Source organism: Gobius niger (assembly GCF_951799975.1).
Source record: "Gobius niger genome assembly, chromosome: 20".
Lineage (NCBI taxonomy): Eukaryota > Metazoa > Chordata > Actinopteri > Gobiiformes > Gobiidae > Gobius > Gobius niger.
Window position 1 is genome coordinate 17,959,040 of NC_136871.1, and position 15,744 is coordinate 17,974,783.

The window sequence follows — 15,744 nt, forward strand, 5'->3', positions numbered from 1 at the left end:
CATTAGCATATAAGACCACTCCATAGGGAATTCCTTTGTCTCTGGCTTCCCTATTTGTGCTGCTGGCATTCAGCAAAACACCCTATTGAGCTTTTCGTTAGTATGTGCCAAGCATCAGACCATCTCTCTATTCACACCACAGCTTCAAACAGAGCGAGCACTCCTGAGCCGTTATTCAGACGGTGTTAGACGCATTCTACTTCGTCAAAGGCGTCTTCAAGTGCACATAAGAGGTGGAGTTGCACATAAAATAGCAGCATTCGCACGGTGTGTCTTTTAAGCTTTGCTCTTTGCATGTCTTCCCCTATACCTACCCGCAGTGTACTGTATATCTCCGCAGCCAGATAGATACAGCGTGCTATCACAAAGTGGCAATTGTTGTCGAAGGTATGCGTCACAGCGTGTACACAAACCTAAATCTTTGACGCTTTAGAAAGAGAAACGGGGTTATAATAATGCATGCAGGTGAGGTTGTATTTTTCCGACACAAAATGGCACATCACTCGCTTGTCAGCACCTCTATTTAGGAGTGGATATAAATGTATCAATTCACACTTACCTTGAATAAAAATGTTCCTCCTGGAGATGATGTTTCGGTGTTTCCTTTATTTGTAGAGGTCCAGAGGGGTGACGCACAGGTTGATTGTTATTCATGGACTGTCCTTTCTCTAATACGAGTGGATGTGCGTCACCATATATGAGTTAGATGCAAAGCTAATTTTTTTGTGGATATCATTGTTATCTTTTTAATGAAAGTTCCTGTTTATAAAGCTGTATACGGTCTGTTGGTTTGTGTTGCATACGGTGAGAACCACATGTTTACACACACTTCAAGACACTGTCAAACATGAAACCAGAATTAACTTTTTAGGTCAATTAAAATTAAAAACAAAAAATTCTATTTGTCAAATGCCAGATGAATGAGAGATTTAGAAATGTATCTGTTACTTTTTACAAAAACAAAAGTTTAGATTACTATACCTTTAAACAGTTTGGGAAAGCCCAGATGACAATGTCATGACCATGGGAGCACAAGTCTGGATCATCCCTGGGTGCAATTTCAAGACACTTGAAGGTGCCACATTCATTGGTTAGAACAATGATGGAAATGACCAGTCATCATACATATCAGAAAGAAGGCGGGTTCTGTGTCTCAGAGGCTGTAAGGCTATATAATCCCTCACCACACACTAAATGCACTTTTCCCACTAGTTCACATGGGTTCTCCCTTACCTGTACGATTTTCTTTGTCTAATAAGATTTTTAGATTCACATTACAGACGTGGGGATGGAAACATATTTTTGAACTGGATAAACCGTCTGTATCAGGAAAATTGTTCTCAGTTTGTGTCCTTCCAGTGAGCTTTCGCTTTGCAGATTTGGGAAAATGCCATCAGACAGTGATCATTATTAAATTCATAATACTGCGGCGAGAGTGAATCTATTGTAATCTGCCACTGGGAGCCCCATAATGGATTGTGCCATTGTGCAGAGGTGTCCGCGACACGGCTTATATGCTGGCGGTGGCACTGCAGCCGCACTATGGGGCGCAAACAGGAAAACTGTCTTCTATCAACTGTCCTTTGGCTTTCTTAAAATACCCAAAATGTGCCCAGAATTCAGGCTTGGTCCCCTCTGAAGGCTGATAGATCCTGCGCGCTGTCATCTCGGACAAGATTCCAGCTTCGAGAAATTTTTGTTTTGGTTGTAAGATACAGAGTGCGTCTGCGCGGCAACTTCAGCAGATGAGACGGCGGCTCATAAGGCTCACTTTGCCTAAACCGCGGGCGCAGTAATCCACCGCGGTAAAATATTTGTTCAAAAACAAGACGGTAATTATTATCGTCAACATTTTTACCGGGGTTTACCGCTACACCGGTAACCGTGACATCCCTAGATCGTAGCAGTTTCAGGCTTCAGAAGGCGAGCACCAAATGCTGCGGTGTTTATTTTTGCATAAAAGTTCAGAGAAAGTAAACGCAGAGTTGGACCTGCTCATGCCCGGCCTGTGTTGCTCTGACTCTGCGGTGTGCGCTGATGTGTTGACGGTCCACAGAGATCCTCTCTGCAGCAAGAGGAGGCTCACTCTGCGGTCAGGACGCAGAACACAATGCGCGTATGTTTTTTTACGCTGTAAAAAAGCATGCAAAATTTTACTAAAAATAAATCCGCGAAACAGCAAGGCCGCAAATGGTGCACCACGTTATAGCGAGGGACCACTGTACCAGAGCAGTTGGACGTCTAATGGAACAGCCAATCGAAAGATTTGTATCTCTTCATTTAATTAGTCTGAATAAAGAACCTAAAGGTAATACCTCTCTCATCCTTATAGTATTCAAAATTCACACCTGCGCACCATAATCGGGTTTAAATGATAATTATAAAGTACATGCACTTAACATTCATCAAAATACTCTCTCTTCCATTTTCCCAATGGTAACATCTTCCACCATTTTATTCATTAAGACTCCACAAAAGTTATTGTTCTTTATAAGCACATACAAAATGTTTGATGTGATGAATTACCACCTTTTCCATGTTACTCTGCATGTGGTTTGTTGAACTGCTGTCTCTCTTTCGGAAACATTTCGTCATCATGTATTGTAATTTGTTCATTGTTGATATAATATTTTTTTTATATACATTCCATTTCAAAGGACAGATTATCGAGAAATAAGATATAAAATTATGATACCAAAGAGCTATTAGATGTGCAGACGAGAAGCACAGTATAAAGTTAATGGAGTGAATCCTGATCCCACAGGTCTCATCTCTCTCTTTCACACCCCATAATAATGAAGCCATATCCACTGGCCCTTACTCCGCTTGCTTCCCGCACATATCCCGCCACAAACAGACATTTAGTCAGACACTCGGGCTGCGTTCTCTACAAGCTACTGCCTCGTTCCTTTGTCTTTCCTTGCTCTCCAACCGTGTAACATGAACTGTGCTTACTAATTAACAATGAAAGGTCTGTTGGGCATAGGAGAGCAGTAGGAGCAAAGGCATCGCCATGGAGACAAGAGTGGAGATGGCATATTCTGTGGCTTTGCATGTTGAAGTGTCGACAAGCATCAGCAAGGTGTATCCGCAGGCGTTCATGAGTTAATGTGGTGTCTCACTGTTCAGTTCGATATAAAATTCAGAATTAGGGGTATTTTGTTTGATATAAAACAAACCTGTGAATTGGCCACCAGTGGTTTCAGGCATTATCACTTCATATATTTGCATGTCAGCCCTGTTGGTCAAATCGGTGAGGTGAAGTTCACTCCAAAATAGTGTGTCGGGCCAGTATATGCTACTCCCCTGGAAAATCCTTTTTTGGCCTGATCTTCCGCCTAGTGCAAGAACAGCATTGGTCCAAATGAGCCTGGCATCTTGTATGTGCGCACCTGTTGCGCCTTGTGACTGCGGCCAGGGCTAGAGGGCGTCACATAAAAAAAGAGGTTGACTGAGGCGTGTTTTCCCCTTGCAGTCTCAACATCTTTTCCTCCTTTACATCGCGGTCCCTCATGTACATTCAGCATGTTGTTCCAGCCAACTTAAATGTGCCAAGTCTGGAGCGGCAAGATATCAAAGAGCGCTCCTACTAAAAGCAAAAAAATTACGATATAATCTGCGTTTAACAACACAAGATCGGGCCCCTTGAGTTTGACACTGTCCGTGTCCTGAGAGAAAAAGAAAATACAGATGGTCCTGCTCTGGCGCTGGTATCAAGGAGTGCGGGGACATCTACGCGACTAAACATGATCCTAACTGACATGGTTTGGCCCGTGAGTTTAGGAGGGGTACACAACCAGGGGAGACATTTTGCAAATTGCCGTAGCAGGACTGGAGAATGCCCAGCATGTATGCACTACTGCCTTCATGACTTGGCTGATGAGATGCATAAGGTAGTAGTTGAGAACTAAGATACAAAGTCTCACCAAAAACTATGAATACACTTAGTATTTTCTGTTTTTAATAAATCACAATGTTAGTGTAGTTTTCCGTATTATTTCTGTACTTGCCTATTTTACTTACCTAATTTACCTTTAATTAAATGCAATCAAATTTTATATTTTTTCTAAATGCAAAATGACGCTCACTACAATATGATGTTTGGAAAGAAAAAAGTTTTATTACTTCAGTCAGGACTTGATCATGTATTCCTGTCCATGCACAATGCGCTTGTGCATCACTAACATATGGCAAGCCCCAGGCCCCTCTAAACCAACGCCTCCCTATTGTCTAATGGAGACTTTCATCTGCACCTGGATATAATTACTCTCATTTCCTATCACAGAATGTGCTGAGAATACAGTATCGAACTGGCTTTCTCAATAAAATAGATTATAATTATTCAAATAACAGGTGTCTTAGGAGGTAACTCATCATTCTGTTTATTTATACTTTGCAATATTCTCAATACAATTGCTTTTAAAACGGGCAACATTTTGTATATATGGCACATGAAATTGGCTAATCTGGTTCATGCATTTATCAATGTGTACTTTAATGTTTGAAATTCAATTTACACCGATTAATTTGCATGTGATCTCACCCTTAAAACAAACAGTGTCGCCCTGTGTTTTGTTGGTTTGTTGTGGGTCAGGTCTGTCAAAGTGGAAGCCATTAACAGCATGTCTATGTGTGTCTCTCAGGTCAGGAGCGTATTGGGGTTCATTCCAAGTACGAGCAGGAGGGGAAGGTGCAGTTTGTGATCGATGCTGTCTATGCCATGGCCCATGCCCTCCACAACATGCAGAGAGACCTGTGTCCAGAGAACGCCGGCTACTGCCCAGACATGGACCTGGCAGGGGGCAAGAAACTACTCAAGTACATTCGCAGTGTCAGCTTCAATGGTGAGTTTGTTGCCATGTATTAAATGTATTACCCAAACTGTGGCAAAAAAACAAAAACAGATGGTAATACTGCATAAATTATGATAAGTGTTTTTTTTTTTGGTGGCAACATAGATGGCTGGTTGGCTCAGGATTTCATCGATAGTCTCAAGGCTACACTCCAAAAAGATTATGCTAAATGTTGTGTGACTTATGAATTGAAATTGGCTCCATTCATTCATACCACAGGGTTGAGAGAACCTAATTTCTGAAATATGAATTACATAAATAGCTTCTCGGCAAAGCAACACAGTATATACTTACTATTGGTTAGAGTTGCATGCATTCTTTTCATCATTAGAATGTAGTGTAAGTAAAGCTGTAAATAAAGTAAAATTCTATGGGATCTATAGGAGGAAATACTGTAAAATACTGTAGTGTGAGCTTATCTAATGGTGCATGTTGTATCAAACTAAATAAAGAAACACAGTAAACTAAAACATGAAGGAGTACTGCTTGGATATATCTTGGATTCTTTCAAAATGTCTCACTTTGGTGTTCTTCAGTGCAGGGATCAGCAAAAGACTTTAAAAAGACACAAAACTCAGCCACTCAAAGAAAAAGAATGGCAAAAGGCCTTTATTGCAGCAGAGGAGGCGAAAGACTCAAAAGTCCTTCTGGATTTACACTCTTAAAGCAACAGAGTGTCCAGGTCTCAATGGGGAACTGGACTTTACCCCTTTTCTTTAATGATTCTAGATAATCTTATATATTGTTGTTGATATGTTTTGCCAATTGTATTTTCATATGGCTATTCTTGTTCTTGTATTTTGAAATATATATACTGATATACTGAATCAGCTGACTGAGTTCCGGCATCTATGGTGCACAGCAAGGGTACCCGGTGGCCCCAAGCAAGAATGTCAGTAAGGGGCCCTCTGGCGCCCACTTTGTGCTCTGATTTTTGTTTATTATTAATATCATACTACTAAAATACTTAAATAAACACAGATTTGTTTATTATTATTTGTTTATTTATTTAGATCCCCATTAGCTACTAAATAAAGCAGCTATTCTTCCTGGGGTCTTAACAATTTTAAACAAATATTAACATCAAGGCTGTGCAACAATGAAGACAAATACAGAAGTGCACACAAAACACATCCCCCCCACACACACACACACACACACACACACACACACACACACACACACACACACACACACACACACACACACACACACACACACACACACACACACGCACACACACACACACACACACACACACAGCGAAACACAAGATATTTACATAGTCCTTGCACAAACTTACATTGTATTCACTTAGGTAGAAAGTATAACAATTTAGGCCTTTACTTTACCCTAGAAGGCTAGTTTGTTGGTTATATTTGCATTGAAAGCAATGAAGGCAGCTAAAAGAAGAATCTACAGAGAGAGCCAGATGGACATATAACTACTGCTCTCCTTCCTCCTCTTTCTCCTTCTTTTCTTTAGTTTTTGTTGCCAGAAACATAACTTCTATACATTTTGTCGGAGCTACATCTGTTTATTTGCATCAGGTGATTTTGCCACTAGGCAAGGCTGCTTGCCTTGCCTAGTGGCAAGCTACGCCTCTGATGGTGCGTGTGACCACCTTATACAACTTAAAAGCTGCATCCTGACAGATCACTCGAGTTTGCCCTGGCGAAGGCCATACAGGGCTGAGATATGAGAGTTTTGTATCTTTTATTAAAGAAACACAGTCCGCAGCACAGCACTCAGAATAAAAATCTGATTCATGGAACTTCTTTGCTGAACTTTCTAGCACATTCTCAGGTTCACAATAATTCAAACAAGTAAAATAGAGCTATTGTATGTATAAGGAGAGATATTTTGAAGCAAACCATGACACGGTTTTATCGTGTGATTATTAATAGCGACAATGAGCTCATCACTGATGGTGCATTGAGTTGCTTTGTGTACAATGTTTAAATAAACTTGCCTTGCCTTGCCTTGCCTTGCCTTGCCTTGCCTTGCCTTGCCTTGCCTTGCCTTGCCTTGCCTTGCCTTGCCTTGCCTTGCCTTGCCTTGCCTTGCCTTGATGAAAAGTGTTGCTTGAACTGATGACCGAAAATTAATTAGTCTTCGTAATTTCAAACAAATGTTTTGCAAAGAGTTGGGGCATCGGCTATTAATATTAAATGTGTAATTTCTGGGTATGCTCATTATGTTTGAGATGGATCATTCGTAATCTGATTTTTAGAAGAGAAATGAGGAGAATTACATAAACAGTCAAGAACAAAACTAGTGATGCACAATATTGGAATAGAAAAGAGGTAGACAGTGCTAGCCTGGCCTTTGCCATCCGTAAACTCCGGTCAATTATAATTTCCCTACATGTACGTCTGGGCTTGATCTCAGTGGCCGTGTTACATCGGTTGACTTTCTACCTACCATTCAGTGAGCGGGGGAGGCGGGTGTCGTCGGTGACGTCAGGCATTTGCGCCGATTTGCGGGTTGTAGTTTGGCAATGGCGCCGGATACGAAAGAAATGGAAGCTCTTCAATCTGTCCTGGCTTGGCTCCCAAATATCCAGAAATTAAAATTAAAGCCTTGGAATGTGGAATGCTCCCAAGAGTTATGATAGCTCGTTTCACTCACTCGGGCGCATTACATACGTCATGACCAAACGCTAGCGAAAATCAGATCCAATCGTTTCAAAGAGTTCACCCCTCCCACCTGATAACGGAGCTCAATTGAGAAAGTCCAGACCCTTATACCCTTATGGTAAAACCAGGCTAAGACAGTGCTGCACTGGATCAACAAAGTCAGGCGGTGTAGACTAAAGTAGAAATCTTCTTGTGAAAAACCAGGTGCTCTTCAGGCTTAGAGGGCATGAGATCTGTGCAAGGCTGTATTGAAAAGCTGAGGCACTCTGAATTTGCTTGATTATTTTTTTATTGACGCAGGGTCATCATCAGGACTTGTGTGTAACTTTTGAGCACTACTGTACACAGGCTCTGCTTATGTAACTTGGTTGCCATGCGGATTCACACGGTACAGTACGGAGTGCCTCTTTTTTTTCATAATTTGTCACGGCTTTGAAAATGTTGATGTGAAGAAGTTACAGCTCTCCCTTCACAGGGAGCTACAACAGAATATTGTTTCACTGGAAAGCCTTTCAGCTAAAACAACAGTCCACTCGTGGGAGCTAGTGAATCTGCTGTGGTAAATCCGCAGCGGCTTCATCCTGAAGCAGGGGTGAGGCGGTGCAAGGTCAAGGTCAAGCTTATTTATAAAGCACATTTACAAAACAGTCATCACTGCCCCAAAGTGCTGTGCAGGTACACAGTGCAATAATGCAAAACTACAAAACACAACACAACACAAGTCCGACAGACTGGTCCCCTACGCCCCCTGTCGCCCTGAATCCACCGGGCGGCAGGGGGCGTGACCAGTCTGTCGGACCTGTTGGGACCGTCAGACTGGTCACGCCTCGGAAGTAAGAACAGCTGATAAGTGACACGTCACCGCACACCGGTGATACTTCTGATGACGGCCTGCAGATGGCGGCTGAAACATGTAAAGGTAAAAGATCTTTAACATCTCTAACCTTAGTGTCTGACAAGACGAACCTAAAAAGTGATACTAGAACACAAGTAGACACAATGAACGTTACGAAGTTCAAAGGCAAAGACCTTGTATGAAGAGGCAAATTCAATACAATTTGGGTTTATTAGTATCAGACCTTATTATTAGATTATTGGTGTGACGTGTTTAAAGCCAAATATCAGCCATCAATTATCGCTGACTGATATTATCATGCATCGCTAAAATATTCAAATATTGCAGGTATGTTTTTCCAGTAGAAGAAAACCAGGAATAAGTCACGAGTTGAACGGACTAAAATACTGAAATGCTTTCTAAATGATTCACTTGGGTTTCACTCAAAATAATTTGCCGTTAATGAAAGCTAAGATTAAAGACCGGACTTGGCATCTGGATAAATTGTTTATCTTCCCCTTTGTATACAAAGGAACATTCACTTTATAAGGGGCTGTGTTGCCATTGGTAGCATTTTGTCCAACTATCGATCCAGCGCAGTTGTCCGGTGGAAAGAATGACTGATTGAGCGGCTGACAGCAAAGAGACAAAAGACAAACTGCCATCGGCACAAAGCACTTCAGACACTGTTGTCGGGCATGTCTCCATTCTGACCAGCGACTCATCATCCTGAGAGTGCATGTCTGGTTTGGTACAAATTAAAGACCTAGGGCAGTATAGACTCTCCCACCAATAAAGTGTTGAGAAGGTAAGTTGTAAGTGACAAGATTAGCATTCATACATGTTTATTTATCTTTTCATGCATATTTATATTATTTTTTCCTGACATTTCTTTGACATATGGTTGTCTATGCCTACATGTGTGCATAAATGCTTTGATATGAAACAAAGCTAATCATGTAAAAAGGGCTGCACTATAACATCTGCTCATTAATAATTATGCCGCTTATTTATGTCTGGTATTACAATGTAAATTTGCTTTTGGCCCTATTCATTTGAGGCTCCAGAATGCAATACATCACATTAGCGAGATGTAGTAATCTTTCTAAACAACCGAGCAAACACTAGTATGTGCTCATGCATACATTAGTACATATTCAGCAAACAAATTCATATCCCTGCTGCATAAAATTAATTGAATTCATTCTTGATTTCGAATCAATTGTAGTGCTGGCTGTCTCCTTTGTACAAGCTTTCATCCAGGAAAAACATCCACTAAATCGATTCAACTGGACATTTCTTCAAGTCACTACAATCACCTGATGCTTTGTGGATACTGTACTGAAAACCCACACTTCCTCCTTGGCTGGCAGTGACCGGGGAATGATCTGCTCATCAGATTGCCATGTGATCGCAGTGTGGAGTTCCACTTTTACAGAGACTTCCACCAAAAAAAGAAGGGGGGGGGGGAATCCAAATTTCAGTTCACTGTTTAGCCAGGAGGGGCAGTATGCAAGGCTTAGATAGTTTTGAATGGCAACAAATTAACTGGGAACAGCAGACACCTCTCAAAAAACATCATATGTACAGTTTATCCGCAGACAAAAGTTGGTTTGGTCTTTTGTTGCACTTTAAGATCTTTGCCCATTTGAATAAGAGAGAAACATTGGCGTCTAAGTGAAGAAATGTCCTCTTGAAACGATTTACTGGATTCTTTATCCGCTTCAAATATTGATTAACAATATAATAAAATGTTCTCACACAAAACAATCATTTAGCTGTAGCCTCCTCTCCTCCTGCCATAATTACTTTGGGACGTTCTCTGCCTGCATCTATAAATCAGGCCATAAACTTATGTTTGAGTCGTTGTAAATGAAGCAGTATCTCAGTTGGGACGCGTTATACAGTGATGCACCCAGTGAACAAAGGGATGATAGTTTTAACAGTCATGTCCCGTAAACTGCAAGGCCTGCCTGTTATGTGGTGTTAGTTTAGAGAGAGAGAGAGAGAGAGAGAGAGAGAGAGAGCAAGAAATCGTAAAAGTAAAGTATCATTGGTCAATACGTAATCCTGCGACACTCTGATTAGATCAGCAATTTCATATCACTCACTTCACATCAAAATGCATTCCTAGAAGGGCAAATGTGTAATACATTTAGACTCAATCGCTTTGCTATGAACATTATACCTTCAACTCTCTACTGCCCTTTCAAACTAAAACAATCTTAATCAAAGTGGAATAGAATGCATAAATGAAATGAATTCAATATTTCCAGAATAAAACTGGCAGTGGTGGAGATCCTTCAGAGGTTGTGGAGTTCTCATCTTAATGACATTCTGTGCGTGTTTTACAGGAAGTGCTGGTACTTCAGTGACGTTCAACAGAAACGGTGATGCTCCGGGACGCTACGACCTGTTCCAGTATCAGTGGAACAACATCACTGGACATGGCTACAAGATGATTGGGCAGTGGACCGAATCCCTGCAGCTCAGCGTGAGTTTCAAAACCATATTTGAAATGGGTAATGCTACAATACGACCCGGTGAGTCTATGCAGTTACTGTAGCACAATCCATGCAATGGTACTTCACAGTTATGTACAGTGGCACATCTATAGTACCTATCATGGTACCTAAAATTAACTGTTAGGTACCATGATACTGTACATGTCTAGGATGTATTACAGTAACTACATGGACTTGCCAGGCTGTATTGTAGTGTTATCGATAAGTTTGTCCATATGTGCTGGGAAAATTATTCTCATTAATACACATTGAAAGCAAGCTCTGAAGAATTACAGAAATGCACATGAATACAGCGCTTTCCAAATTTAGGAAATGTATATATTGAGTAAACATGAAATCTACAAATCTTTTTAAAATACCACACTTTTAAAATAGTTTAACTTTCAATTATCCATCCATCCATTGTCTTCCACTTTTCTGTTTCCGGGTCGTGGGGGCAGCTGTTGGAGCTGCCCAAATCACAATGCACTGGCCCCCATGTCTCCTCCTGCAGGTGGTGGGTCCACAGAATGACGGCCTCACGACTCAAACCGGGCCTGTTGGTCTTTCATAAGGGGGTTTGGAACCACTCTTTGTCTGACCCGTCACCTAGGACCTGTTTGCATTCATTCAGGCACACATACCCCTCCACCACGTTAAGGTGACGGTTCCAGGAGGGGACTTTGAAATAACAACAATAAAAATAACATGAAGTTTGGGTACAACACTAGTTTGTTCAGTATGGGTCTGTATGTGGTGAGTCCAATATACAGCTTCCATATTGTCATTACCGTTGTATTGCTTACATTTGATAAAGTGCAGGGTGTCCGGAGTTAGATCCTGTCCGCGCCCGAGCAAAGTGATGATGAATTATGTCCCAGCCTTATCATTCCGTAACAGCTACATCCTGCACAGTCTGGACAAGTCTCAGCATTACTATTACCAGTGCTCTGGAGAAATTCATTTGAAACATCATTCAAAAAAGAAATAGGAAGCTTACAGGCAGAGCCGGTGCTGGCCCTTCTGGGGCCCGAAGCAAAATCCACTAGGGGGCCCTACAGTACACGTCCCATGGTTATTCGACCTATTTAACCTATTTAAGGTCAAAAACAGTTCCACTGGTCAGTAGTGCAAGGCAGAAGTGGAAAATAAGGACCCCGTCCCTTTGTGTGAAAACCACTAACCACTAAGCCACTGTGAGACTGGAATTTAGGACTGCTTACTACTAGTCTATTTCCCAACTTTTTAAAATGGTAAATGGCAAATGGTCCCATTCTCTCACCTCTGGTCCCTGACCCACAGTTCGGGAAACGCTGATTTAAAACTAACGGAAACCTGCACCAGACGTATATTTCTGTCTGGCCCCTAAGAATTAGCCTGTGAGTAGCCCAACTCGCTTTAGACTGTGCACTGTACATTCAGAGAACCAGAGTTACTGTAAGTAACTGCGCTCGTGAGAACCGCGTGGATTCAACTCATCTTTGAGACAAAAAGGCTCGAAACAACACGTTGATTAATCAGTGAAACAACTTCGTAGTTTGACTGAGATGTGGGGCCCTTGCCGCTGCGGGGGCCCTACTCACCTTGCATAGTTTGCCTATAGGAAAAACCGCCTCTGCTTACAGGACTAGGTTTTGGGGCTTGTCATAGAAAGGCTGAAATATCTTTAACTATTAGGAATTCATGACTTTACCAAAGGTCTCCCCACAGGACCACAGCAATGCTTAAAGGAGACATTTAATTATATAAACTTTAATTAGTTAAGGAACCCCATTAGGTCCTGATTCTTCTACGTGTCCTTTGAATTATTAAATAACAAAAGGAATGGAAGCTTATTTGTGTTGCCCTTTACACATGACGCAAGTCACCCAAAGCTTCACACAGGGTAGGGGGGACATGTTGTAAAGATAGAAAGCCTTATTATCAATAGCCAGTCCAATAGGCTCATTATAAAGCCTCTGTATTAATAATAATGTAGTAGTCAGTCTAACACATGTGGGAATACCCCGAAATCATAACACTTTACATCACGCATGAAATGTGCTGAAAATGTTAATGAGGATAAAATAGGCAACTCTTAGTATTTAATGTACAAAGTAATAACAATCTTTTCATATTACGCCATTGAGTTAATATTTATTTCAGGAAAGTCCCATTGAGATTTCAGGCCTTATTGGGACCTTATTGTTCACTGTGGTTCTCCGCCTTTTGAATTCCTAAAGTATCCCATCGCCCAATCAAACATACTACCATTGTTTTGATTTATCTCTCACTTTTGGAGTGATTTGTAGTGAGTTGCAGCGTTGCCGGCTCTTTGGTTGCAGGGGAACTTGTTGATTTTGCATGAATGGCGGCAATCGTCGCTTCGCAAAATCCAGGAGGGGCTGTGCAGCTATACTCCCCTCATGGCCCTTAGGCACAAAAGCAGTTTTTTTTAGGGTCAGGAATCACTTTTATGAGAAGTAAGAGCACCTGGAGGAAACCTATGCTGACATAGAGAGAGAACACTCCGCGGTAAGCTCGGGAATTGAACATGGGACCTACTAGCTCTGAGGAGAGAGAGATAAAAACATGCCTCCTTCAATATGACACACCTGTTGGATTTGCTGGAATAACTCAGGCGATACTCCTGCAATGTGTATACTGTGACGCTTGTCCGTGCCCGGTACAGTAAACGAAGCTTACACCAGCACAACAGAATTTCCCCTGCACTTTCTTCAGCTTGTGCATTCTGACCACGTCTGGGCTCCCTCACAACACTAAATTATTCACCTCAACAGCTCGTGGTGAGCTCGATGTGGCATGGCTACTGCTATTAGGTCCACCATCATTTGAACTTCTCCTTTGAATATCATAATTCTACTGTGTTTCTTCCACTCTTTCTCATTCCATTATGGTGAAATTATGCTGTATATGTGAGCATGAAAGACAAAGCCTTAAAGGATTTAGCTTGTGTCTTCAAATTCTGACAGAGAAGCTGCATATTAAACTTAGGATGTAAATTAGAAGCATTGTCTGAGTCCAGTGGGTGAACTGTGAGAAATGTAAGCCCCTGGGCGATGTCTGCTGTGTTATGTATGGATCAATTACCTTAATGTGCTACACTGACATACAGGATATGCCCTCCATGCCGGCTTCAGAGGCAGCTGGGATTTGAATGCGCAAAATAAAGCGGATTTATTTGCAGAGGTCTGCTTGGAAAAGACCGGCAGATAATTAAAGCAGGCTGTGGATTGTAAAGTATTTCTCATGCGCATGTGTTTGCCTCTTTGGTCTCCCCTGCTCTCTGTCAGTTTATGGGGTATTGAACTTCCCACAACAACTCGCTCACTTCTCTGCCTTAAACCCACATCCTGACTGCAACTGCTGGAATTTGAGAATTTGATCTTTGTTTATAAAGTAGAATTAAATCAGCAAAATGACCATGTTGCGTATACTATATCTGTTGTGTCCATCATGTCCGTGTAGTGTAGTCTTCAACATTTCATTTGTTGCAAACGACTGAAACCTCTCAAATTGGCCGTCTCTGTGGCCAACAGTTCCCAAGACAAAAGGGGAGAACATTTGAGCTGTATTCAGTGACAGGCAGTATTTTTACTTCACAGTACAATAATAGCAGGGTGGTGGGATGGGATTAGCATGGTATCTAAAAGTGCATAAACATGGAATCTGTGGTAACATGGAACATTACACACAGTCATTTCATGGTAATAGGATTTTTCTAACCATAAGCATCATGGTTAGTATTTTCTTGGCAGTCATAGAAACAGGTATGCGAAATACCCGTGCTATTTCTATCTTTAAGGTAAAGTGCTACCTATTTACGGATGTGGCAAAAATATGTGTTGAAGGTTGTGGCATGGAACAGCGTTCTGTCAGCGTCTGAGTTCACTTATGAATGAGTTTATGAGTGCTCACACTGGCTAATATTAGATTACAGCATTACATTAGAGCACTACAGAAACTGGCTAAATCTTTATCAGATGTCACATTAATGAAACAACACCTCCACATGTATACTCTTTTTGAGAAATGCATACAGGATGTACCTGTACAGTTGTGCTCAAAAGTTTACATACCCCAGCAGAATTTTAGATTTGTTTTTTACTATTTTTCAAAGAATATGAAACATAATTAAAAAAGTTTTTTTCCTCTCATGGTTATTGATTCTGTGAAGCCATTAAAGTGCTATTTTTAAATCATAATGAAAAATGAAAGTACCAAAATGACCCTGATCAAAAGTTTAAAGGAACAGGCCACCATTTTTCCATACTGAGATACTGTATGTTCTTACCTGAGCTGTCTGGTCTTTGTGCATGCCCGTGGAAGAGCTTGGTCGCTTCTAACTTGACCCGGTTTGGAGCTATAGGAATATACTGGGAGAGGCCAAATGCTAACAACATCTTTGGTCTTTTTGCGTGACTGAGGGCACACAGTTCTTCCATACTGTGATATCTTCTTACCTGAGATTAGACGAGTTGATACGTTCCTGTCTGGTCTTTGTGCGTGCCCGTGGAAGAGCATGTAAGCTTCCAACTTCACCCCCGTTTGGACCTATAGGAATATGCTGGGAGAGGCCAAATGCTAACAACATCTGGTCATCATTTGGTCGTTGTGCGTGACTGAGCACACGCACAAAGACCAGACAGTTACGCATCAACTCGTCTAAGCTCAGGTAAGAACATATCTCAGTATTGAAAATGGTGGCCTGTTCCTTTAAGCTTCAATGACAGCTTGGAGCCTTTTGCGGTAGTGGGGGAGAATTTTCTGTATATGGTAAAACGGCCCATTCCTCTTGGCAATAAGACTCTAGTTCCTGTAAATACCTGTGCTGTTCTGCACGTGTGAGCTCTCCCCACAGTGGTTCAATGATATTGAGGTCAGGAGACTTAGATGGACACTGACAGGACCTT

General features: G+C 41.5%; 1 protein-coding gene across 2 annotated transcripts in view; it reads left to right on the forward strand.

Annotated features, from left to right (window-relative positions):
* The window catches only part of grm7 (glutamate metabotropic receptor 7), a 197,320-nt gene that overhangs the window by 131,009 nt on the left and 50,567 nt on the right, over positions 1-15,744 (forward strand). For both annotated transcript variants that reach the window (XM_079578333.1, XM_079578332.1), the window contains exons 6-7: positions 4,644-4,844; positions 10,682-10,821. In XM_079578333.1, coding sequence (XP_079434459.1) covers positions 4,644-4,844; positions 10,682-10,821 — 341 coding nt within the window. The remainder of the gene's footprint in view (positions 1-4,643; positions 4,845-10,681; positions 10,822-15,744) is intronic.